The 26,372-nt window shown below is 39.0% G+C and overlaps 2 protein-coding genes across 5 annotated transcripts in view; one reads left to right on the forward strand and one right to left on the reverse strand.

Moving 5' to 3' along the window:
* Positions 1-230: 230 nt before the first annotated feature.
* On the reverse strand, positions 231-2,564 carry LOC116500603 (arg8-vasotocin receptor-like). Its single transcript, XM_032205723.1, has 2 exons — positions 1,568-2,564; positions 231-483 (listed from the first exon to the last, which is right to left on the reverse strand). The coding sequence occupies exons 1-2, from the start codon at positions 2,481-2,483 to the stop codon at positions 284-286; spliced, it is 1,116 nt and encodes a 371-aa protein (XP_032061614.1). The 5' UTR covers positions 2,484-2,564; the 3' UTR covers positions 231-283.
* Positions 2,565-16,694: 14,130 nt separating this feature from the next.
* Positions 16,695-26,372, forward strand: part of PNPLA8 (patatin like phospholipase domain containing 8) — a 36,576-nt gene continuing 26,898 nt past the window's right edge. The window contains exons 1-6 of one of the 4 annotated variants that reach the window (XM_032190694.1): positions 16,695-16,849; positions 16,958-17,052; positions 17,490-18,703; positions 19,140-19,289; positions 20,506-20,657; positions 22,283-22,377. In XM_032190694.1, coding sequence (XP_032046585.1) covers positions 17,582-18,703; positions 19,140-19,289; positions 20,506-20,657; positions 22,283-22,377 — 1,519 coding nt within the window. In that variant the 5' untranslated portion in view covers positions 16,695-16,849; positions 16,958-17,052; positions 17,490-17,581. The remainder of the gene's footprint in view (positions 16,850-16,957; positions 17,053-17,489; positions 18,704-19,139; positions 19,290-20,505; positions 20,658-22,282; positions 22,378-26,372) is intronic. The other 3 variants (XM_032190688.1, XM_032190703.1, XM_032190712.1) reach the window with 3 other exon arrangements.

Raw genomic sequence — 26,372 nt, forward strand, 5'->3', positions numbered from 1 at the left:
ATCACAGAAGTAGTTTATGACACAAAATATCTGAAATATTTAATGTATCTTTGTCAGTCTTCACAAGAATTCATTTTGATAACACAGTGGTGATGGAAGTATTGATTCAAGTTTGCACAACACAGAAACTTCTGCATATGCTACAGAACTGCAGAAAAATACATTTATACAACAAAAGGCAATTTTCCAGCTTCCTTATCCACAAAACAAGATACAATGGTAAAATATTGATATGTCCTGCAAACATGGCAAATGTAACAAAACAAGAAAAAGCATTCAACATTTATGCAGAAGTGATGTTTTCCTCAGGGTCTCTGTCTACAAGATGAATGCTTCCTGTGATCACCGACTCCTCTTGAGCTGAGGTGTTCTCCAGCTGCTTATTTGTGCAATATGGGATGTGGCCACAAAAATACATGTAAATCCATGGGTTGGTACAACTATTTAAATTCCCAAGAAGCATGATAATGGTGAATGCTGAACCTGGAATGAAGTAGTTAAAGGAATAATGGTAAATAGTAAATAAAGTAAATAGTAAATAGTAAATAGAGGTCTCTTCCAACCTAGATTTTCTGTGATTCTGTGAAATAAAGCATTCATACAAGTAAGTAACATTTTCACAATCTGCTGCTTTCTGGTGTACCTGCTCATATATTAATGTTACAGTAATACTGGGAAAATCCCAGTTTTTCGATGCCATTTGTAACTGTCTATACAGCTCTTTTTTGATAGCTGCATTACATTTAAAAGCAATTGCTAACCTGCTACACAGACACAGACAAACACATATATTGATATAACTATATGTAGGGTAATACTCAAATTCACACTGACATAAAGTATTCTTAAAACAAAGATCAGATATTTTTTTATCAGACAGAGCTATTATTTATATATTTTAGGCTAATATCTTTAAATTTTCAATAGGTGAACTTAAATAATCTCACATACAGAGAGCCTGCCTTCCACAAAAGAGGCAAGTATAAGTTTGACATGATTAATCTTGTTTCCAGCATGATGTTCTTTGATATATCTACTAGGCTTTTTTTTTTTTTTTTTTTTAATATATATAAAGAGCTGTTTCATGACTTTGAATTGTCTTGTACTGTACTACAGAGACTCATCAACATGATTTCAATATTCAAAAAAATCAGATTTCTTAGAACACCACTGTTCTATACATTAAATAAAAATATTTATTTTATTACATTGAATAATTAGCTACTTCTTTTCATCTCAAGAGCCCCAAATACTGCTGCTATACTATCTGAAACCTCCAAAAGTCTGAACTAAACCCTTGTCAGAGCATTACTTTCACTGTGCTGTTTGTTAATCATAGAATCATTCACCACTCAAAACACACATATCCTTACTTACATTATGTTTTCATCACATAATATATGAAGTTCTCTGTATCTAATTCGATACAGTAGATAAATAATACAGGAATTTATTTTTAATCATACCCAAATGATCACTGGTAACTTTTACACAAAAGCAAAGTCCACATGTAAAGCTATATGCTAGCCTGCTATGAAATTATTAATGAGGATGGAGAGTATCTTACCTTCAGTAATGACACTTGGGAACCACACAGACCACAGCTGTACAATGAAGAAAGGTGACCAGCAGAGAACATATGCAACAACTGTCACCACTGTCATTTTTACAGTCTTGATCATAGCCTTTGAAATACAGTTCACACTGCTTGCTCGGGATGGCAGGACTTGCTTCTGATTTGTTACTTCATATTCATTCTGTTTTTTCACATATATATTTCTTTTGATTATTTTGCAAATCTTAACCTGGCATGTGATAAGGACAGCTGAGGGAATGAAGAATATAACTACAAAAATCCAAGTCACGTATGCCCTAGGGCCCCATGGTTGAATAAATTCAGCCCAACATTCAAAGATACCTGGAGATATCTCAGTCTTAGAAAAGATAAATACCTGTGGTAGGCTAAGAATCAAGGATATAGACCAGCTGGTGCAAATGGGAATGTTCCACAGAGCTCTCTTCTTTTGGAAAGTGACCATAGGGTAGCAAACTGCTTGATATCTGTCCACTGTCATGACCACTATCATGTAAGTGGAGGCAAACATGCCCAGCAATTGTAGATACTTGATAATTCTGCACAAGAAATCTGGCCCTATGAAAACATCTGTAATATCCCATATAAGCTGAGGCAGTACTTGAAAAAAGGCTACCACTAAGTCAGCTATGCTGAGGTGAAGCATGAATACATACATCCTAGAGAGCTTCTTTCTTCTTCTCCACAGCACCAAAATGAGAATAAAATTGCCCACAGACGCTGTCAGAAATATCACCCCCAGTACAGCAATCTCTACTTGAGCTAATTGCTCATCTCTCTCTGGTCTTCCAACAGGATCTGACTTATTTGTCAAACTCAGGAATCTGTGAGTAGAAGGACTTTCAGTCTGATGTGTGCTATCCTGCATAGGAAATGAAAAATTCTTCATAGTGCACGGAAGCTACTCACAGTAGCTGCTACTTGCGACTCAGGTTGACAGCTGTGAAGTGCTGGCTGGCGAATAAACCAGCACAGGTTCAGGTTTCAGGATATCTTCGAGCAAATCTCCTCCTGCTTGTGTGAACCAAAGCACTGGACCTGTGTCTCGATAAAATTCTGCCTTTGCTGGAGTGCAAAAAGGCTTTATATAGGCTCCGAGTCGAGCCTTATGTAACTCCAGAGTCATCTGGTAGGCTGCAGGGACCCGAGCCAATAGCAACGCGAGCCACACAATTGGGTGAAATACATAAATAAAAGGAGAACTTCACAGGCTCGACATAATTAAATTACTCACTTCAGTCAAAAGCCGAACTTGTAAATAGCTGCGGCCAAAATCATGCTCAAATGATATTACTCATGAGAGTTCGCTCAGATATTTTTTACGCAACCCAGGAGTGTGTGCTTCAGCTTAATCAGAAGGAATGTTTGGACGTAGACGGAAAGTTGGGCCCCTGAGCTCAGATGCATCGTAACTGCACTTCTCTGGGCTCCTGGGGCAAGACCACATCCTAAATGCAGCACAGACAAAGAGATATATTTTTCCATAGCTTTTTTTTTTTTTTTTTTTCCTTTTGGAGGAGGGGTATCTAAGTCACCTTATAGTGAGGGGGAAGAAAAAATAATAATAATAATAATAAAATAAAAGCTTTTAACTGCCCTAAAAATAATCTTATTATTTCAAGAAGGGGGTCAAGCCTTGGATGTTTTTTTTTCTCTGCAAAATGAAAAATAACACGTGAAATAAATTACTTTTAATGGGACTGTGAGTCTACTGAGAATTTAATAGGGAAATAAGTAAAATTCAGTGGGAAATCCAACTGAGGAAAAGGTTTGTACAAGGAAACAGTTTCCTAGGGTCTCTATACTACTAGTGCTAAAGGCTGAGAGGTCATTTTTCACTATCTGATCCTTTTTATCTTTGTGGAGTAAGGCATATCATGACCACAAGAATTCCATTGTTCTTCGATCTTCCAGTGTAACTTTTGCATATTGGTAGTGGCAGATAAGAATAACAATTTTGATTTAATTTCATTTGTTCTCCCTCAGTCTGTCCTCTTAATCACAAAAAGATGGATTTAATAAAAGGAATTAATTCAATATGAAAGATAACACATATTGGTTCGCAACCTTGTCTGAAGCTAGAGCACTCATATCCTTTTGGATAAGGTCAGGGGACTGGTAATTTGAAGTTCTTCTGAAGAGGAAACTGATAAGGTTAAGAGTATACACGCTGTATGTATAGTACACTATACATCTACACTGATTTATCTTTGTGATCATGACTATATTATAAAAACAGCTGAAAGATGAATAGACATCTTGAAACCGAATGCGTTCACATATCAACAAGGGTAGGGCAAAATTCATAAACAGGATGCTGAACTACAAAGGTTTATAAGAGCAGTGAGATCCCTTTTCTCTCTGTCTCTTTGCCCCTTCCATCCCAGCAGGGGACTGATGTTAATATCTCAAGCAAGAGTAAGAATATGAGAGCAGGCAACAGACAAGCAGGACAGCTTTGGTAAACTTCGCCACTGACAGCAGCTATTACAGCTTTTACATCCTTATCCCAAATCTATCTGAACACTGCTGCAGCTGCCTGAGCCTCCAACAGCTTTTCTTTATGACCATGTTGCAAAGGCTATGAATCGTAACAACTTAATCTAATATACCTGATTTATTATTATTATTTTTTCATAACTGGAAGCCTGTTTGTAACAAACTTGGATTGCTAAGGTTGCTTCTTTTTAGTTTCCCCCCCGGTCTGTAATCCATCCCAATTAGCAGAGAACAGCATGGCAAGAGAGTAAGGGAACAAATGTTCTTGCACTTACCCTCACACTCCCTCCACTTGGTAACTTCCAGGAGAATAACTGAGTTGGCCACAGCCCAAGAATCCCTGGCAATTATTCTGGTTGCAGACACTGTGCTGCAGAGCAGGCTGGCTGATCTCCAACTCTGCCTTCAGATGGAAACAAAATTTCAGGTGTGTGCTTCAAAATCATTTACCCTGGCATCCTCACTCCATGAGTTAACAAAAAGCCAGGTGTGATCTTTGTTCTTCTAGCAGCAGACAGGGTAAACATCTACATCCAGGCAGTGCTGGGACTAAGTGGGTTGAAGCAGGAACATGCTGAATAAAAACTAAGCCCAGGGTCAGGCATGGAAGTTAAATTTACACTTTGTGATCTGAAAGATGATGAAGGAATTATACGTAAAAAGACTACAGTATGAAACACGAGTCACTTCTGGGATAGTATCAAAAGACTAACCAGCATACAGTACCAGAATCAAATCTGTATGATTTTCACAGGGCTTAGTGTACGAGTAGATGTATTTCGAGCAAATGTGCTTTATCACCTACACCTAGAACAAGATCCCTGGGAACATGCAGCTCTTCAGAGGTGTGCACACAGCCACAGCACACACCGTCTGGGCAGCACATGTGCTGTAATGGGTGTCAGTATGTGGACATGGGCTGAAGGGCAAGCACACTGCAACACGTCGGCCTTTGCTGTGTTTATAGAAAGGGAGGTGGTGCTCCTCGGACAAACTGTCCTAGTGATGTAAGACTCCACTCCATCTTGCATATAATTAGTTCAATATATGTTAATGGTTTCATAACTTTATAATTGTGCCCTTTCCAGTTTTTTCATCCATGCTAGCTGACATTTAGGATAATGTTATACTGAAATTGATTCCACTCTGGGAATATAACTCCCTGAGAAAAGGAAAACAGAATAACAGATGAAAATGTTTAAGCAGTCTTAGCTGTTCTTTTACTCCGATAGTTCCTTCTCCTGTTGCCCAGCTTTGCTTCATTCCCAACCATATCTGTCCAAGTTAAATTCTTTCCCTAAATTATTTACTTTCAGTGGTGTGGGAAGACACATTTTAATTAACTTCTGCTGATTTTCTCAGTATGGGCTCTCATCTAATGTTTGTCAGCTAGCTTGTTTGGAGGGATTCAGCTCACAGATTAATGCACTTAAATGAGGTGTCTGTATAGAACTCCAGAATCACACAGCTGAAGTGTGTCCTTCAGACTGGAAGGCCTCTCGGGTCTCTTGTCCAACCTCCTGCTCGAAGCAGGGTCAACACTGAATTCAGACCAGTTCACTCAGGTCTTAAAAACCTCCAAGAGCACAGACCCCACAACCCCCCTGAGTAGCCTATTCTAAACCATTATTGTCACTTTGGAAAATCTTTCCTTATATGCTCTACTGGGCCCTGCACTTAAGGCCCGTGCTTTAGTGGTGAATGGTATGATGCAGACGATGTTCCAGTCTGTCAGAAGATATATGATTATTTGCTACATAAAATACGAGGCTCCATGGCATGAAAGAGAGGAAGGACCTCTTCACAGACAGGATGTGTGCAGCGTGCTGGGGGAAGATCTCTCTGATACCACACAAAAGAGGGGTTCCCAACATCTGAAGGGACTAAGATTTATGATTTACTTGCTACCTGTGGTCTCTTTTGTCCTACCTTACTAAAACAGCTATTTGACCACATCCATTATTGTTGGGCTTTACTGAGATCAAGAGAGGAGCCAGCATCACCTCTCTCCTCCTCACCCCCATGCAGAGAACAAGCCCAGCACACTCAGCCTCCCCTAACAAGTTACATTTTCCAGCCCTCCAACCATCTTCATGGCCCTATGCCAAGCTCACTCAAACTCACCGGCATCTTTCCTGTACTGGGACTCCAAAACTGGTGGTAGTATTCCAGGCACAGAATAAAAAGTGTTAATTAAAGGTGAATAACTATTTCCTCTGACCTACAGGTTACATGTGAGCTATGTTTCTCAACTCCCATCACAGACAAAAAACATATCAAGCTTTCAGCTAAGTGCTTAAACATAGGTATCAAGTACCCTTTAAGTTTCCTTAGTGACATTGCCCAAGATTCATCTAGCATAGAATTTACCCTACCATTGTGTAAGGACTGTGGAAAAAATTAACTTCTAAAATCTTTTCATGGACTTTCTTCAGTGTATTGGCTCTAAAATTTATCTTGGAAATGATATATAGCCCACTGTTTTGTTATTTCTCTGATTTGCAAAATTCCAACATTATTCAAACAATCATTCCTTCCTTTATCTTTCCTCTAGCATTTGATACTTTATATCTATGGTACTGTCAGGTAATCCATCTTAATTTATTGAGGCTATATAAGATTTTAAGTCAGGTAAACATTTTTTTTCTGTACCTGTAGCTGGCTAATGACTTCAAGTCACTCTGTTTTTCAAGAAGATATTTTCAAAGGTAGCATTAGGCAAACCTCAGCCATAACTTCTCCTATGGCAACAATACTGATTGTATTAGCCTGAGTACCTTAATCATAAAATCACAGAATTACAGATATATTGGTTGGAAGGGACATTCTGAGGTCTTCCTCCAGAGTATAACTACCTATTGAAGTGGCCCTATCACTCGTTCAGGTCCGACACAGTTTTCAGTCAAGTCTTGAATTCCATTAAGTACAGAAAATCTATCTCTATGGGATGCTTCTTCCAGTGCTCTTGGTGAAGAATTATTTCATAATGCTCATTCAGCGATTCATTCATTGGCTGCTGTTGTATCATCTGCCACCACTGAGAAGAATTTTGTTTCATCAATTCTGTAGCTGTTCTTAAAGCATTTATAGGCTGGTATAAGTTCACTCCTGAAAAACATCTTTGCCAGAATAAATAATATCTGTCTTCCAAAAACTGCATGAATTGCTCAATGTATTGCAGATATTCTTTGCCAAGCCAGGCACGAAATATATGCTGAAGTAGAATTACATGCATTTCAGTGTTAAAAGCAACAACAACAACAGCAAAAGCCTTCTAAAGATCATCAGCTCTTTCATCTCATGGCAGACACTATTTATTAAATACAACTTCTGAATATTATAGGATTACACTCTTTTATTCTGGAATCCATAAACAAGTTATAAAAACTTCCTATTTAAGAAAAGATCAAGTGGAAAACACCGTTGTCTGCTTTTGACTTAAGAAACACAGCTATGGCTCTTTTCCCTGTGATATTCTGTAAATCTAAAGAGCTACTAGATATTGCTACTGTACTCATTAAATCACAAAGAACAATTACATAAGAAACGTAAATTTTTGCATAGTTGGCTACATCACCGAAGGATTTTGGAGAAATCAAAACTGATTTCCTAAGTGGTGATGTGATTCCATTTCTTTTAAAACCTCCAAATGTAAAAAACAACTACCTTAGATCATGTAAGGTGGAAAAGACAAGTGTGCAGTGAAAGATTCAGTTATCAAGAATATAGTAGAAATATTGACTTCTTAATATATTTTTATATAAAACATTTACTTAGTAATATAGGGGAGATAAACAGATTTAGCATAGTGTTGCATGAAATTGATGTAGTGACAGAGAATACATTCTAGAAAATGCATTAAGTAGTGTAAATGTATAAATGTATACTAGTAGCAAAAACAAAAAAAAAAACTCCTTTTGGAAGTAGTACAATTTCTAGCACATGGATTCTTTCACTTACAAGATGAGTGAAAATTGCATAAGTACTCTTCAAGGATTTAGCCTGTATTATGGATGTGTTTAGAACAAGGTAAATTAATATTTTTCAATATTAAAACATGGTTTATTTCTAGATTTTTTCTAGCATATAAACTACTTAATTTTAAGTCATCTTTACCAGACTAAAATTTTGTACACCATTTTGCTGCTGTATTGTTACATTCTCCTACAGTTCTGGTTTCTTTTTAAAACAAACAAGCAAAAACCAAACAAAACCAAACAAACAAACAAAGAAAACCACCGCTAATTTAATACTTACATAACACACAAGGTTCTTTGGACCAGGCATAATGATTCACTCCAGCCCTACATATTCAGGAAGTTATTAGAGAGGGACTATGGAAGTAAAGCAGCCTCAAATGCAACAGAGAAATCAAAGGTGCCAACTAAAGACAGAGAAAAATATACTGAAAACAATATTGCAGAGAGAATGTATTCAGTTATGCAATACAGGCAGCTGCTAACGCTTGTCACAACAGGATAAGACACAAAATGATGAATAGTGTCAATAACTCTATTCCTCAGAAAGAATTAAGCTTTGATTTGGACAAAAGTACTTTTGAGCAAGAAGCAGAACTTTTAGGAAAGCCAAAAGACTATTAGAAAATATATCGGAAGAACCCAAAATCTCATCAATTTTCAATCCAGATAGACTCCAAGCTACCTTAAATTTTCAAATTAACATTGTAGTGAACATAGGAAAACATTCTGTCCTGCTAAACTTGTTTATATGGTGAAATTGAAATTCAAACCCTTCAAAGTGGACCAGGCTCTTAGTTGTGCACACACCTATGTTTCGTGTGCATGTGTGCATGTGTGTGCCTATAAATGTATGTGCGTGCAAAAGCTGCTCCCTTATACACAGACTGGATGACTTTCATTTGTGAAACTGTGTTCAGATGAGTGTGCTAATGCTGTATTTAAAGGAAGGAAGAGTTACTTCAGTAAGACAAAAAAAAAAAAAAAAAAAAAAATCTTTATAGTCTTTATATCCTCAAAATGTTGGACTGAAACACATCAAATTACTATTATTACTCTTAGGCAATGTTTTGGACCAAGACTCTCCTAAACTAAGTGCAGTAGGAATTTGCCACGGGCATTAAAGCTGGAGAAAAAACAATAGGTATTGACCTCCTCTGACTTGTAACTCGTATATTGTAGGCACTCGTCACAGAACAGTAACACTAACTACGTAAATTACTACGTGCCTCTTTTTAATCCCTAAGGACATTATGTTCGAGAGAATAACTTTTTAACCTGTTTCAAAAAAACTTTAAACTTTATTATTCACAGTGCTGACCTCATCCTTTGTGCATGTTTCTGATTTCAAAGCTGTTACTGACAGCAGTGTGAGTCCCACTTGGCCTGAAGACTATAACCGGTTTGCTTAATTCACGTAATTGAATTGCTGTGGTAGAATTGTTTTCCACAGCTTGTAGATCATTCTCTAAATAACACCTTCTCATAGCAGCTGTAAAAATTTGTGCAACTTCAATAAATAGTGTTTAGTGGTACAATACTAAGCTTTTACTAGTATTTCGACAACTTTCATCAGGCTACTTTAAGTTGAGACATAAATAAATCATTATAAATTAGGTACGTAGGCTTCTTCCAAAACCTATCTTTTTCATTTGCTGCATTCCAGACAGTCTGGATTCTTCATTAAGATACTAAATGGCCTGCCAGCTCACCTGCCACTAGTGCTGTGGAAAACAATTGACAGATACGGATACCCACAGGAGCCTTACTGAGGCTCTCGACAGAGCTAAGAAAAACGGAGAAATAATGTGTAACTTCAGGAGAAGGAGCTCTGGTTTACAGATGGAATGGTTTTGAAGAAGACTGACAAAGTACTTCTTCCACAGATGAGAAGTTATAAACAGATTTTTTGAACAAAGGGAGAAATGCTAAGATGGAACCCGGTATAGTACTTCGTGGCCTGGTACAAAGGTCAGACTTATTTCAATGTTTGAATTAAAAATAAAGTAAATAGCAGTGAGTCTGTTTCTCATTGTCTGATTCAGACAATACTGAATCAGCAATAGCAAACAATGAGGACAGTGAATTAATTCCAGTGTACCTAAAGAGACTGTGTGCTTTGACCTCTTACATTCATGCCAAGAGTGTTGTCTGACACTTACACAATTTCTCAACCAGATGCTGCAGTAATGAAATTCACTTCTATCAGTTCTCGAGTACTGAAAAATAACAGAGCAACTATTATAGCAATCACAGTGGGCTGGAAAGGATTTGTAATATGACCTCTAGCATGGGACTGAATTACAAATTCTAAATAATCTCCTGCATTATTCATAATTACAATATAATTATTTGATTACTACATTCTTATTTTTAGCGGCTTGATTTGTAGAATGCACAAAAGCTCTGGTCAAGGCCAGAGACCATTGACTATGAGCTGTGGAGACACAGGAAATCAAAGATGGATATAAAGAACTTTATATATCAATAGAATTGCAAACCCTGATTTAGGGATCCAAACTCATTATATTGTGTAGGAAGCAGGAAACTGCTTGGAAGTAGCAAAGTACGAAAATGAACAGGAGGAGGCATAGCTGAAATCCTATATCCAGACTATAATCTAGAGTCTTAACTCCCAACAAGAGTCTAGTATCTTTACCTACTGGAAACGCAGAGGCTGTAATTCTAAAGGTGTCTTACAACTATTCCTTCAAGGAACACACTGGGACTCATCCAATTCCGTTAAATGGGGTAAGAAAATGAAGATCCCTGGGTAGAGAGAGGAGGAACGGCAGGAATAAGAGAAAAGAGGAAAAGGAATAAGGGCACTGACAATATCTAGTCTAACACTATTCTGAATAGAATACTTGTCCAGGTGATGCAAGAGAATAGGTTCAGTGCTATTTTCAGCCTGAAAAGGCTTAAATACATACTTCTGATTCCCTAATATAATTTTTTGTTTATTGTTTTATTTGCAATGTGGAACATAAAATGCTTTCTTCACCTCTTGTTGAAACTAGATGACTATGCAGAAAAGAATGGAAGGTTCATGGAACCAAGAAGAAACCATGGAAACCAGAGAGAATCTTTAACAGTCCCTTCCAACTCAAACCATTCCATAATTCTATGAAAAAGGGACACAACTCTACAGCCTTGTGGCTAAAACACTCTGATGGGAAGGGGAAGGCCATGCTGGTGTTTGGTCTCGTATGTGCATTTTATACCAAAAATTATTGTATAAGAATCTGAAGAACCAAGACCAGAAGCTATGGCCATCCTTGTAGGTGACTTCCTAAATGTGAGGCAGAAAAGCCATGTTTAGTTTTGCACTTACCTTCTGCTCCAGTACATTTACTGTTCTCATTTGGAACAACCCCAATAGGAAAGACACAATGAGAATAACTGAAGTCTTCTCTGATTATAGTTTATTTGGTTGCATGCACTGCACGCTGCATCACTGAAGGCCGCTAGGCTGGCATGGAACCTGTGCAGCTACAGCAGCAGCACAAAGAGGGAAAGATCAGGTTTGACTTGGTGTGACCTGTTACAGCTCTGTTACATGCACACCACGATGAAGCCTGTACTGGTTACCAGTCCTACAAATGCACCACCCTTCTATGCATAACACGCAATGCAAAGCAGGTTCCTGTACAGCAATCTGGGACTCTCACCTTTGCTAACAGAACCTGGTGCATGCACAGAGAACAAATGCTGTCTCCATGGTGCAGACAGCAGCACACAGCCTGCGAGCAGTTGCACTCATGTGGTGCTACAGCTAGATGAATTTACATTTTGACAAATGATTGAGCATGGACGTACTCTCAGGGACTCTGATCCTCGTGCTAAAGGAATTGCCAAACACTTTTGGAAGACACATCTGGGAGAGTAATGGGGTAACAGCACAATATATTAACTGGCTGATAGGTGAACTGATGACATGGTATTTATGACAGCAATTTCCATTAAATTGAGCTTCCTCCTTAATAAATGTCATTTCTGTATTACTTTCTGAGATTCAATAAGGAGCAAAGCAGCCTATTTAGTTTAGAAAAATTATGTAAGATTAAAAATACTAGGTTTTATATAAGGTTTTATATTGCCTCCTTCCTGAATACACTGAAGGCAATTACACAACCATGAGACCACCTGGCAGGGACAGTTGTCTCTGAAAGTTTCTCTTCTGGTTGAGTTGTTTAAGCCTTCTTAAGGTTTCAAGATTTTTTTGTCATTCTTTGAAAAGAGAAAAATATTGAAGGGATGTAACTGAGATAAAAAAGCAATAAGAAAATAATGTAGAAATGTTCCACTTGATTTTTTTGCAGTATTTGTCCCCAAAAAAATATATCCAAATGAAAGGCTGCAGGAAGTGTCCAAGCTGTCATAAGTATCTGTGTCCCATAGTCTTCATTCTTATTATTTTGAGAACTCTCAGTGTATGCTCATTCAAGTCACAAATTATTTTTTCAATATTGTATCTCCAAAAAAAAGGGGAAATGTTTTCTCATTTTTGTCTGCCATCTAGTGTTTAAAAGCAGAATGCCTGTGTTCTGCATTTAGAAAGCTGAAAAAAATGGAGCACTACACAGCTTCTGCCTGTCATGCTATGTTGATGAAAACAGAAAACTGCATTTCCCTAAGGCTTAATTAAGATGTTACATTTAAGCAGTTATCTCAGATACCATTACTAGTAGAATACTACTCTAACAATTTATGTTAATTTGTCCTAGTGCTTTGAAATCCTTGGGATAGTTTTTTTTTCTGTTTGTTTGAGTGTCTTAGATGATTGTGCTGCATTTCCAGGATACCATCCATAATCGACTGGGCAAGTGATTAAAAAAAAAGTCTGTATATGCCCAAATGGCATATAATAGGGGTCCAAAGTAATGGGCAGAGCCTCACTTTGGTGCTGATCCATGCCACAGGATGTGGAGTGTCATGGAGTTGAGGAATCAGCCTAAGAGTTAGGAGTCAATCCAATGGTTCAGTGAAGCTTCAACTTGCTTAGGATAAGAAAGAAGTGCGGCACTGGAGGAGGGAGATAGGTGAAGATGGAGGAGAGGGAGAGGGAGAGGGAGAGGGAGAGGGAGAGGGAGAGGGAGAGGGAGAGGGAGAGGGAGAGGGAGAGGGAGAGGGAGAGGGAGAGGGAGAGGGAGAGGGAGAGGGAGAGGGAGAGGGAGAGGGAGAGGGAGAGGGAGAGCTCCATCTGGGGTAAAAATCAGACCCTTTTTATATCCTTGAGATAGTCTCAGGTTACCTATGTAAATGCCCGTCAAATAGCAATGAAGAGTAAAATTTAATTTTGTAAGGAATTCCAGAATGTATTAATTTCAGTGTATCTGTTCCACCTTTTACAGTGAAGGAGACTGTAAGGAAACAGAAAACTTTCATATATTGTAGATCAGAAAAGAGAACCCTAGAAAGACAAATTTTGGAACAATTACTTCTAGTAAATATCCATTTCTTAACCAACTGCCTCACGATGCAATGCATGATGACTTTCTTCACAACCAGCAGTCCAAGGCATATATATAATTGTGAATGCTATAAATAATTCTTGAAATTTAAAAGTATAGTGTAACTATAAATGGGCACAGAATGGACACAATAGTCTGGCTTTGAAATGTCAGAAATCACGTACATCAAAGAACAATTCTTCTTTCATTAAAGCAGGAAGATTTACCACAATTTTTGAGCTATAATTTGATTTACAGTTTGCATCTTATCTACAAAAACATGCATGAGCATATACATTGGGAAAACATTTTGAAAATTTTATTTAAAAAAACATATAAATAAATTACAGGAACAGCACTAATTAAAATCAAACTACTTTAAGTATTATCCTAAACTGGAAACTGTCACAACTGAAGTGTCCATTCTGACAAAGTTTAAGCATTGGGAATGCAATCTAATAGAGATCAGCTAACAAAATTTTGATAATCACAACGAATCCTTCTTTGAAGCTTTTCATAGAAAGTATTGAAGCAAAAGTCATTTTTAAATAGCTAATGTACATCCTATTAAAATTAAAATACATCTCAAAATGTGATAAATGTGTTCATTTACTTATTATATGAAAAGTACTGTAAGTGGAGATAGCCACCTTCTGCGTGCCTCAGAGAGATTCACCTTTCTTACCTAAAAAGCAGGCAGTTAGTCAAATGGGATGAATCAACTCTCCTTTAACTATAAGGAGAACTCACAAAATTAGCCTAGTGGAGCTGTCTATCTTTTAGATAAATGAATTGAAACCAACTCTTCTTAAGGTCCCCTCCACAGTAAAGAAAAGGCTAAGCTCTCAAACTGTTTGAGAAGGTGTGGACGCAGAATTTGTGCATGGGAATAGATGAATGTATGCCTTTTTGTCCAGTGTTTTCTTAGCTCTTTTGCTGATTTGTGTGGTTGTTTTGCAAACCTGATGAATCACAGGCCTCTGAACACATCAGATCAGACAGGTACAGCCATCTTCAGGGAGACCTGTGTGGCAAGAATGTCTGGGTTTGCAATTAGACTTGAAATGTGAAATCCCTGAATCTTTTCCTTAGAAGAGGTATGAATCACAGTGGTATATACATGTTGTACATATCTCTGTGGTAAAATGAACGCCTGAGCAAGCACAGAAAGGAATTTTACAAAGACCTTATGGGAAAAAGGTGACTGTTCAGAGCTATGTAAAGGTAAAAGGGACCGCATTATGAACCACAGAATTTGCCAGTCAAAGAAAGGCAGGATATGCATGGGCAGCCTGTGGCCAAACTTCCTTCTTACTGAAGTTGTTGGTCTTGTTTTGCGTAATTCTTTGTTACCATAAGAATGCAATTTATCCTACTAAATGCCAGTTCAACTCTTGCTTCAGATGGGCAACTGCTTCTTAAGCCATGGTACAAGATCCACCCCGATTCACCAGGCAGCCAAACAAGGAGGAGTCCTGGGGCATGCAGAACAGCAGGTGCAGCAAGGGAAGCTGCTTAGCCTAAAACCCCTGGCAAAGAAACTACTCCTGTACCATAGCCTAAAATCTACCAGTACTGTGTTGTTCTCATAGCAATAAGTGGCCTTTACCTAAAGAAACACAAAACAATGGGCTACCTGCATTACAACTACTTGAAAGTAGGCTGCAGCGAGGAGGGTATCAGTCTCTTTTATCAAGTGACAAGTGTCAGGAAAAAAATTCTTAATGGAGAGGGTGGTCAAGCATTGGAAAATGCTGCCCGGGGAATTGGTGGAGCCCCTATCCTTAGATGGATGGATGTAGTGCTGAGGGACATGGTTTAGTGATGGGACTCAGTAGGTCAGGCTGAGAGTTAGACTCGATGACCTTTAAGTCATTCCCAACCTAGATGATTCAATGATTCATTTGGTTTAAAAACAAACCTTACAATATATAGTGAAAACCCACACCAAACTAAAGAATAGCCCACAAGTCTTAAAACATTTGCCAGCAGTAGGCCATCACTAAATAATACAGGTAGGTATTCATCTATGGACAGGGAGTGCAGACCAGACCTGCAGAAGACTGACACAGTCCAGAAAGCAGCAACCTGAAGAAGACCTTGGAGAGAAGATCTGAGTAATTGGGTGCAACCTGTTGGTGTGCTGTGCCGTGGAGATTCTGGACAACAAGCAGCTCTCAGAGCCACTGAGCACTTCGCTGAGGTGAAGTGCTTTGGGAGAACTGCCTCTGTGTCTTGCCCTGGTACTCTTAAGATTCATAAAAATCTGAGAGGGGGCAAAAAAAGGAACTACAAATTATTCAGTGTGCTATAATCCCCTGGAAACAGAGGGGAAGGCGCTGAGCTCTGCTCTCTGGGGACAGCGACAGGACCCGAGGGAACAGCACGGAGCTGGGACAGGGGAGGGTCAGGCTGGGGGTTAGGGAAAGGTTCTGCACCCAGAGGGTGCTCGGGCACTGGGACAGGCTGCCCAAGACAGTGGTCACAGCACCCAGCCTGATGGAGTTTAAATAAGTGTTTGGACAGTGCTCTCAGACATCGGGTCTGATTTTTGGGTGGTCCTCTGTGGAGCCAGGAGTTGGACTTGATGATCCTTCTGGGTCCCTTCCAACTTGGGATATTCTGTGATTCATCCAGTATTCAGCAGCTGGAGGATGATGTGATGGAGGAAGTTCAATCCATTTGATTCTGACACTAACTGCAACACACAAGTGACACAAATTCTCCCGGGGAAAGAAAACGCAAGGAAAGGAAATTCACTTTATTCTTTTTAATCAGTAAGAGCACAGACAGGCGACTGGAATCCAGACCCCTACAAGAACCGCTGCCTCTCTGACGACCACGGCAAGGAGCCCACGACCCACCCCAGACATTCACCGCCCTCCCCTACCACCACCATTAGCTCCGGGCACCCCGGGCGGAGCCCCGTTACAGTGCCCCCTCCCCTCACAGCGCCCCCCCACCGCCCATGACGGCCGTGCCGCCCCGCACGTCACCGCCCCGCGCATGCGCACCACCCCTCCCCGCCATCGCCCTGCCCTTTCCCCGCCTGGCACCGCCCCGCCCACCCTGGCCTCAGCCACTTCCGTCGGGCTGCGCACGGCGCATGCGCAGCGGCGCGGCCCAGCTGCTTCCTGCGCTGCCGCGGTGGGGGGCGGCCGGCGGGGGGGGAGGGGGCCGGACCTGGCAGGAGCCCGGCGGGTCCGGCCTCGCTGCGAGGGGAGGGGTGAAAACAATAAATAAATAAACCCCGCTGCCCGCCCCGGGGGTGTACAGCAGCCCGGGACAACGTGGGTGAGGGAGCGCCGGGCTGGGCTGGGGCTGAGGTGGGCGACGGGGTGTGGGGCTGGGGCCTGAGGGGGCTCTGAGGGGCCTTAGAGGGGCCTGAGAGGGGTAAAGGCCGCGCCCAGCCTAACTGCGGTTCTGTACCGAAGGGTCGCGCAGGGAGCCGGTGCCCGCTCGGCCTCGGAGGAGTCCTTCATGGCAGTGTAATGTCATCGCCGCTTGGAAGGCTGTCTCTTGGCACGAGGTAAGGTGCCAAGGAGAGGTGCAGCTCGTTGGGAGGGCTGTCGAGCAGTTTGCTCTGTGCCACCAGGTGATTTTTAGCTTTCTGTTTACTGGGAGGACCAGCGAGCAGTTTGCGATATGCTAATAAGCGTTTTTGACAGCTGTTGCACCTTGAAGGTCTTTTCCAACCTTAATGAATCTGTGATTCCTCAAAATGAACATAAACTGGCCTTTTAGGGAGATTGTGTTAAAATTAAATAGCTGGAATGGTATTACCGAATGTCCTGGGCACTCGGTATTGCAAGATTACGTAATTTGAATGTTTGTCTGCCTTTATTGGAGCAATTAATAAGCTGTATCTACTTTAAACAACTCTGAGATTGCAGTCTAACTTGTTGCTGGTTTGGAGTTGCCATTGTTTAGTTTCTGCTTTATTTTGTTTTTGTTTTTGTTTTCCAGGTAACACCATGATATTGGACTTATTTATTGAAATATATTTTCTGGAATGAAGTAGACAAGCAACGTAGGAAAGGTGTAATTATTTATAAGTAATGACAGTTCATTTGTCTTTAGATACATATTTGTTCTTTGTGATTAACCCAAAAAGTCTTTGGTGGAAGCAAAGAACCAAGCACCTGTGTTTGTATAGACCTAAAGCCTTCTGGAGGATAAATCATGGAGTTCATCTTAGAGTTTTCCATACAAGCGAGCCTCAGTGTAAATGGGCCAGAAGCAGGACATTTTGGTATAACAAGCACATTTACAGCCATGACTTCTTATACTACAGAGTTTCTAAACTGTTGACTTCTTCTTCCAAAGGACTTACAAAAGTGAACAATCGCATGTCACGAATTAAGAATACCATAGAGTCTGTTTCAAAGGCAGTGTCTGGCACTCACAGTGAACTGATTTCGCGGATAGCTCGGTTAAAGTCACACTCAGGTACTCTAGGAAAAACAACTAAAAGTAATGCAGATGAAAATAACCTCAGTGCCAGTCTGGAAAATGGTAAACAAATTTCAGATGCCAGAACTCAGGAGGATTGCAACAGAGGCCTAGCTGCCAGGAAATGCACTGATGCAAACGAAAGCTTGGAGTCTATGCTAAAAAACTCAAGTGGCGCTCATCAAGATACTCCAGAAGATTCAGCCTCTAAAACCCAACTTTTTCACATAAGCTACCTTTCTACAAGTTTTGGAGAGACTTACAACTTTGTAGCTGACCATATCAACTGGTACTTCAGTAATAATTCCGTTATGGATCAAGAGAAAAAGAGGAATGCTTTGTTACAGGACTCTAAAAGTGAAGTGACAAATAAGCTTGGTTCATCAGAAAATACTGTAATTACTGAAGAAAAGACAGTGACTTCAACAGCTACTTTAGCTCCTGAAACAGAGACTCAGGATGCTGAAAAGACAAGTACTGCTCTTCCAGTTTCCACTAAGAAAAGTATTGCAAACTTTCTTTCTTATCCCAGTAACAGCGTACAAGCTTTTGTAGACAGTTACATTGGTGGGTTGGTGCCCAAGTTAAGGTCGGAAACAAAAGTTGCTGCACCAGAAAAGAGTAAACAGATAGAGCAAGAAGGGTCTGAGAAGGATGAGGAAGACAAAGCAAAAGAGAGTAAGACAGCAGAAGACCGGGAAAAGCATCTGTCCATTCAGAGAGAAAAGGCAAGTCTTTGTTTACTGTTTTTACGTATATTATTTCTATGTATAGGTATATTTTATGTAAGAATGTGTCTGTATAGATGTATTTACATGTATATACGTATAGTTCATATTTATATACATTGTAGCTCTAGTTGTTTCTTTTGGCTGCAGTGACAGTAACATCATACTGTTTCATGGTCCAATCATTTTGGAGTTGCCCTGACAATTCTCCCAGTCAGAAATCCTGATGCCAATTTGTTTGGTGTCTGGTTGTTCTAAGAATTCTTTATTTATTTCCTTGTAAACAAGGCCTGCTTCTGTTTAAGACATGCTTGTACGACATGCTGTCCAGGACTTCTGTGAAATCTTAAAATAACCTTTTGGAATTAGTCTTGACAAATTGTATACATATTTTAGAGTAGCTTTATGTTCTTTGTATAACTCTTATCTGTTTTAGATCATTGCACGAGTGAGTATTGATAACAGGACTCGAGCTTTAGTTCAAGCCCTACGAAGATCCTCTAATCGAAGAATCTGTATCAGCAGGGTTGAAGAACTGACTTATCATCTCCTGGAATTTCCAGAGAGCAGAGGAGTTGCAATTAAGGTGCAAATAATCTTTATGCTTAGAAAAGCAATAAATATCTGACAGAGGTATTCTTATAGAATGACATAAAACTTTCTTCTGTGATTTGTGGGCTAGGCATATTTTCTTCTTGTAAAGATTACGGTGTGGATATCTTTTAGCTTTTTATTTAGCTGGTTCAAGCAGATTCGTTATGCAAACTATCAGTAGTCTAGCCTAAGGCTGTTAAGATTGCTAAATTTAATTTAGAAGCATACAGCATTGTCATGTGGGTAGATAATATAGCTTATTCTAGTGGTAGATGAAGGTCGTACGCTGTGTTCTCTTTCGCAATTGTCCAGACGGGAATGTACTGTACGGTTGATCTACATATGTGTAACAGTTTTGATGCTTCTTTGCATGCTCCCCTCAAAGAAAGGACAGGAGTGGAGTGTAGCAATCAAAGAACTTTACGTAATCTAGTTCTGTTCGTTCTCTTTCCTGCATGCAGTGAGGACAGGAGGTGGGTGGTAGGCTGTTCTAGCCCAATCAGGTGTTTGTCAGTTCCATGTGTTTTTCCACAAGATGTGACAGTTGGGTGACACGGATTGTAAAATTGCTGGATGGAGTTCAGGCCAGGAGAATTACCCTGGCTGGGCATTGGTCAGACGTGCACATGAATAGTTGTGAAATATTTTATTATGAGAGAGTGCACTCACTACTCCCATGTTGATTGTAATATATCTTTGTGATAATAATTCCAAATTTAACAGTCAGTGTGAAGAATTTTAAGTTTTGTTTTGATATTAATATACTTTGAAGGCACTTGCTACTTTGAATCAGTGTGATATTTATTCATTAAAATCTGTGCTTTGAGTTGTACTTCATGTTCTCAATACTGGAGTTTCTATTTGGGAAATGTGACATTAATGTCCACAAAACTAAACTGCTGGTTAAATAATTAAAAAAAAACTAAAATAACAGTAAACTTAGCTTTTATAGTTATTAGAAGGATTTTAATTTCAGCTTGATTGATGAGTTGTGAGAGCTGGTTATCTTTAACAAAAACATACAACATAATATTGGAGTCATTTCTTCCCCTTGGTAGATATAGAGATGGGTAAACACAGGCTTAAAGAAGTTTTCTTGTAACTCATATACTACTTTAATTCTAAAATGTGAAACTAGTGAATATGAGTATGAATTCCTTTGGTATAAACATTTTGATAACTACAAAGATCTTTTATCATAACTATAGGAAAAAGTAATCCCATGCCTCCTGCGACTGAGACAAGCAAATGACGAAAGTCTTCAGGCTGCTGTTAGAGAGACTTTAGCAATAATTGGATATACAGACCCTGTGAAAGGCTGGGGAATTCGAGTCCTTGCTATTGATGGAGGAGGAACAAGGTAAAACTTGTTTTTAATAGATGCTTGTATATCTCTTCATAGTGTAACTGTAAATAGAATTTCAGTTCTTTGACAGTTCTGTGCCTAAACATGCAAAGTCTGATTTACAGTTCTGTTGCATTTGACTATTCAAGTCATAGGTACTTACTTCTGTATTCATTTTTACTTAAATTTCCATGGATTAATAGTCCTGGGACTCTGAAATTACTTTTAAAGTTGGCTACACGCATCAGTGCTTCTTGGACTGACCCTTTCTTGTTTTGGAAATGAGTAAATTAAATGGTCATTTTACTTAGTGCTCATCTCCATAATTCAAAATTGGCAGGAATTGCTGGTAGTATTTTGTACTTTAATGTTTATGTCAGCTTAATAAGACAAAACCTGTTCTTGTACCCTTCTGGAGGACAATGTGCCTTAGCAGGACTAGTCACATGAAAGAATGAATAGGTTAATGGTGAAAACCCTTCTCGCAGAGCTTTTTGTTTATATTTCTTTACCTACTACCAACACCTGCTTTTATTAAATGGATGTATCACATGTCCTCAGTTACTTGCATGAATTTATTCACCTACCACAATTTGTAAAGAGTAGCAGCGAAAGCATATGCAGTGTTTAAAATCTGATATTTATTAAAAGCTATGTTTTCAGGCACATTTGAAGAAATCTTCTTGTCAAATGTTTACTGGTTCACAACTTTTTGTTGATAGAGAGTGGATTATGAAGTCATAACAGAAATAGTTTTGCTGACTTTGTTTCTCCATGGTATTTATTTACATCAAAATCAGTTGCCTTCAGTAAGGAGTAAGCATGTGACAATGTCAGCTTGGATGTTTCTGAAAGTTCAGTGTAGACTACAAAGTAAAAAAGAAAGATAGTTCACAGATAACAGCACAAGATCAAAGATGTTTTCTGTCACATAATTTCACTTAAAAGTGCAGGCTCATGTGAGCTGTAAAACTCAACGTTGGGCAAATAAGTAAATGCAGTTGATTATAATTATGCTTATGGCAGAAGTATAAAGCATGTTTGCTTGTTTACTTTTCAATAAAAATGTGAATGCTTGCCTACATGTATAAATAAAGTTGTAATGTTTCTGTTAGATTTCTAGGTCAGTGATATTATAAGGACTTTTTTTTCAATTTGCCTTCTTCGTGCTGTCATCCTGCCAACAAATAATTATGAAGTAGAGTTGCCTTCAAGCATTATATGATTTTCTCATTAATTGTAAATTTTTGTAAACCTGGTGTTTGCACTAGATAGCAGTATCTTAAACATATGGGGCTAGTATGTTAATACAATGTATAATTATCATAATATTTAAACTGTAAGTGCTTGTGGAAAAGTTTTCAAGTTTAAACTTGTATTAAGGGAAATAATTTGTAGCAAGGAGGGGCTGATCTCAGCAGGATGTGTTGGCAAGGCAGTGCTTGGTTTGATGCAGCTTTAGCCGTACACAGCTCTTTAGCATAGGCCTGGAAAGTATTGATACCAATACTTTTTCATTCCCTGAAATATTCAGGCTTCTTGTTATTGCAGTTATCAGTTCTGATTAATCAAAGGGATGCGTAATTAAACCTACATAAGATAAAACTGCCATTATATGTATGTTTTTTTGTGTGTTTCAGGGGTTTAGTTGCACTACAAACGCTACGGAAACTAGAAGAACTTACTGGAAAGCCAGTTCATCATCTTTTTGACTACATTTGTGGTGTAAGCACAGGTAACTGTTAATCCTCAAGTTGGAATTTTGCTATAAATATAGCAAGAACATCTGAAGATAGATGTAGATTTTTCAATATTTGCCAGGTTTCTGACTTTGAGTGTAAGCTGGGAAAGTACAGGTGTAATTTTAAAGTTGTTTTTTTCTTGTAAGTGAAAACATTGGGTTATTCATGATATACTGGTTGCTTTTGATTGAAACTTCAAACAGATTTGTCACTTTTTCAGTGAATATAAAACCTTGATTTTTTGCACAGTTACAAATGTCTTAAGATGTTTATGGCATTTACAGAAAAATGTGATATTCCCTGTGGATTAATAGTGGGTCAGTAATGTTTCCTGTCTTAATTAACGACCTCGACAATGGCACAGAGTACATTTGTATGAAGAACATGGATGATACCATATTAGGGGGTCAATACAGTGATGGACACTGCCCAGATCAGCCTTCATAGGCTGGAGAAATGGTTTAACAGGAACTGCCTGAGGTTCAGCAAAGGCAAATACAGAGTCATCCATCTAGGGTGGAATAACCTCATCTAGTATACGTGCTGTGGGCTGACTGGCTAGAAAACAGCTCAGCAGAAAAAGACCTGGTCTGTTCGGAACAGGTTGAACATGAATCATCAGTGTGTCCTTGCAGCAAAAAAAGCCAATCACATATTAGCTTGTAATGTACCTAGCAGATTAAAGGTCTCTGGCCCCTTTATGTTTTCTTTCAGCTCCCCATTTGCAGATGTTGACATCCTGATTGTGTTTGACAGGCACACTTAGACCGTTGGGGGTCTGGAGGTCACAATGTGTGAGGAGAGGATGGAAGAACTGGGTTTGTTCAGCTTTAAGAAGAGAAGGCTAAGGGAGGCCTTATTGCTGTTTCAGCTAATGTGAAAATATAGAGAAGCTAGCCTATTCTTGAAGGTGCACAGTGGTAGGAAAAAAGCCAGCAGGCACAAGCTGCAGTACAGGAAACAACAATTAGGTACATGGAATCACATTTTCCTTGCAAGGATGGTCAGACACTGGGAAGAGTTGCCTGAACAGACTGGAATATCCATCCTTGGAGTCGCTTAAAACTTGGATGAACAAGTCCTGAGCAACCTGCTCTAGTTGAAACTCCTGTTTGACCAGGAGTTTGGACTGGACAATCTCTAGAGGTCCCTCCCAGCCTTAATTACTCAGTGACTCAATGATAAGTTGCTTCTCCGTCGGAAGTAGGAAACTGTAAATGTAAGTTTATTTTAGAAAGACTATCATTGCTTTTTAGATGTTATGCTAGGCCGGTGGCAGCAAATTACTGTTTAAAAATGTGAGGTATGCTCTAGTTCAATAACTCGGTTTCCTTTTGAAACCCAAATTCTTTTTTTCAATATACTTATTTTCCAGTACAATTCAGTTCTAAAATGTATTAAATGCAGATCACTGTGGGTAAATACATTGTCCATGTTTCCAAAGATGTGTTTAGTAGGTTCAAAATAGTAGAGAAGGGGTGAATGGTTAGGTCTACTAGACAGAATTTGTTTGCAGACACGCTATCGTTGCCTGGTTTACTTTTTTTTTTTTTTTTTTTTTTTGACAGTCTGAAAAAATTCTTGATAAATTTATTTAGCAGTGTGAGGGGTTATTTCTTTTGGAAGGTATTAGAAAAGTTCTGTTAGTGAAACTGTCATCTTCAATCACAATGAAGATGTTTTATCTTTGCTAGAGAAGCCCGGTGTTCTTACTCAATTCAATCCCACTTGTGATTAGAACTAACTTTATTCTGAATCCTTCTCACCAGATCTTGGGGTTTTTAACTGCTAATACTTAACTCTTTCTGTTAAGCTTTGTTTCCACAAGCAAGTTTTTGTCTGCACCAGTCCAACGTGCAATAGGTGACAGTACCTGACTGGGAGAGGATGTGCATGTTTGTCAGCACGTGCTAGCTGTGTACGTTACCACTGCAGTTTGTGTTGACAGCTCGTGTACCGATAGGATTTGCAGAAGCTTGCAGCTGGATGAATGATGGTTTACAGAAGTGTATTAAGTGATAAAAGCTATATCCCTTGTGCATTACAGTTCTTTTTTTTTTTTTTTTTTTTTTCTGCTGTGCTTTTCACATCTCTTACAATCCTTTAGCTGTTTTGCCTTTGAGCTTAAGAAATCAGTGTGCTGTGACTTCAACATCAATCTGTCTTTGTCGTTAGTTTCTCTGTACTTCTCTACGCTGTTGGTCATAGGGTGTAAATGTGGCAGTCACACAGAAAGATCGCTGAAATGATGCCGTAATGAGCCCTGCACGCTTTGGTCACTTACCTCTGAGCACAATACCTGGGTAGGGAAGCACCAGAAAATCCACGAGCATGTGAAACAGAGATAGCCACTGAATGTTGTTCTATGGAGGAAAAGTAAATCCTGTGCAATGTAGAATTCACAAGAAAAACATGGGGCTGGTTCCCCTATGCATTCTCCCAGCCTTTAGTGATTTGCAAGTTAGGAGCCTCCTGGAACAAAGTTGGCACGTCTCTATATTAAAATCTCTTTTTTCCTCATATTTTCTTTCCAGTTTTGAAATGCTTTTTAAACACCTTTCTGACAGAAATCTAGTTTCAGGAAAACTCATAAATAAGTCAAGTCATGGTATTATAGAGCTGACATTGACCTTAGGCTATCTCATTTCCCAGGGGATGGATCAGCTATGAATGTTTCACTGCTGACAGTTGTCAGACTCTGAATCATAACAGATGTCTTCAGAAAACTTGTGCTCTGCTGTCTTTAGACAACAAAACTTCCAAATGTAATGTCAATCTACTGTTGCAGTTCAAATGTTTCTTCTTGTCCCAACTCCCCAGGGACATTGTTTTTCTTTCTCTTTGCATTAGCCTCTTATGTATATGAAGGCTTTTGCTATACCCAGTTTATTCAGGCTTTCCTTGTCAACAGATTTCTTGATGTGTGGTTGTGCTTTTTTTTGTGGATTTTTTTCAGTTTGTCCATTTGTTTTTTCAAGAACATCATGCAAGTCAACATAGAGCATTTCAGTTGAACTCTTATTAGTGTTGAATAAGGAAGAAATACTACTTCTTTCAGGTTATATTCTTATCTATCTTGTGTCTTATTAGTGACCCATGTCCTTCAAGATATGCTCCTTAGCCTCCCAGGCTTTAATTATTTATTTTTTTTTCCCTTGAAGTGTTGACAGTCAAGACTGAGAGTGTGAGCTGCTCTTTCACTAGGCCATCAGATAGAGCCTGGACTCTGATTTTAAGCTTGCTCTCCTGTGTGTGTCTTGTTACCATGCAGCAGGTTTCAGCAAAGCCCTTTATCGTGTAACTTGACTCTGATAATACCTACTGCCACTTGCATGCTGACACAGAGTGAGGGTTTTGGTGCTCTTTCTCAGGTGGTGGTGAGGAAAATGAGCTTGTATTTCGCATGAAGTTTGCCCTTCAGTTTGAAACTATTCATGAAAATAGTAAATACATGATATTGTAGAATTAGTGCTAGAGACTAAAGAGGAAAATAAGGTAGCAGAGAGCTTGCATGATTTTGGAAAACTTTCTTTGCTGATAGATGTTTGGTCTGAGTTGAATTTTGTGATATGACAGTCGAGTAAGTTTCTCTTGACACAAATTTAATGTGACAAGTAGCCCCAGGTTAAATTAAGGATGTGTGCTACACTTAAGAATTGGAGACTGTTGATACATTGACACTGCTATCATGACTGGGGGGTCTGTGAGAAGGGAAGAAGCTTGGAAGTGGTGTTTCCTTTAAAGCCATCTGTGGCTGTATGTAGTTCTTTCTGCATGTGTGTTTTATTCTTAATCCATTTCAAGAATTTACTTTTGAAATGAACTTTATTCAAATGTATTGCATTCATTTCCAAATTTGAAAGACCTTAGTCCTATTTTTTCTTAATGCTTTAGTTATATCTCAGCGTTGCACAATTAGATTCAGAGGTTGTACACACCCCTTTCAGTTTAACATTCCTAAGAATTTTAGCAATGTATTGATTATAAA

Source organism: Aythya fuligula, chromosome 1, assembly GCF_009819795.1.
Source record: "Aythya fuligula isolate bAytFul2 chromosome 1, bAytFul2.pri, whole genome shotgun sequence".
Lineage (NCBI taxonomy): Eukaryota > Metazoa > Chordata > Aves > Anseriformes > Anatidae > Aythya > Aythya fuligula.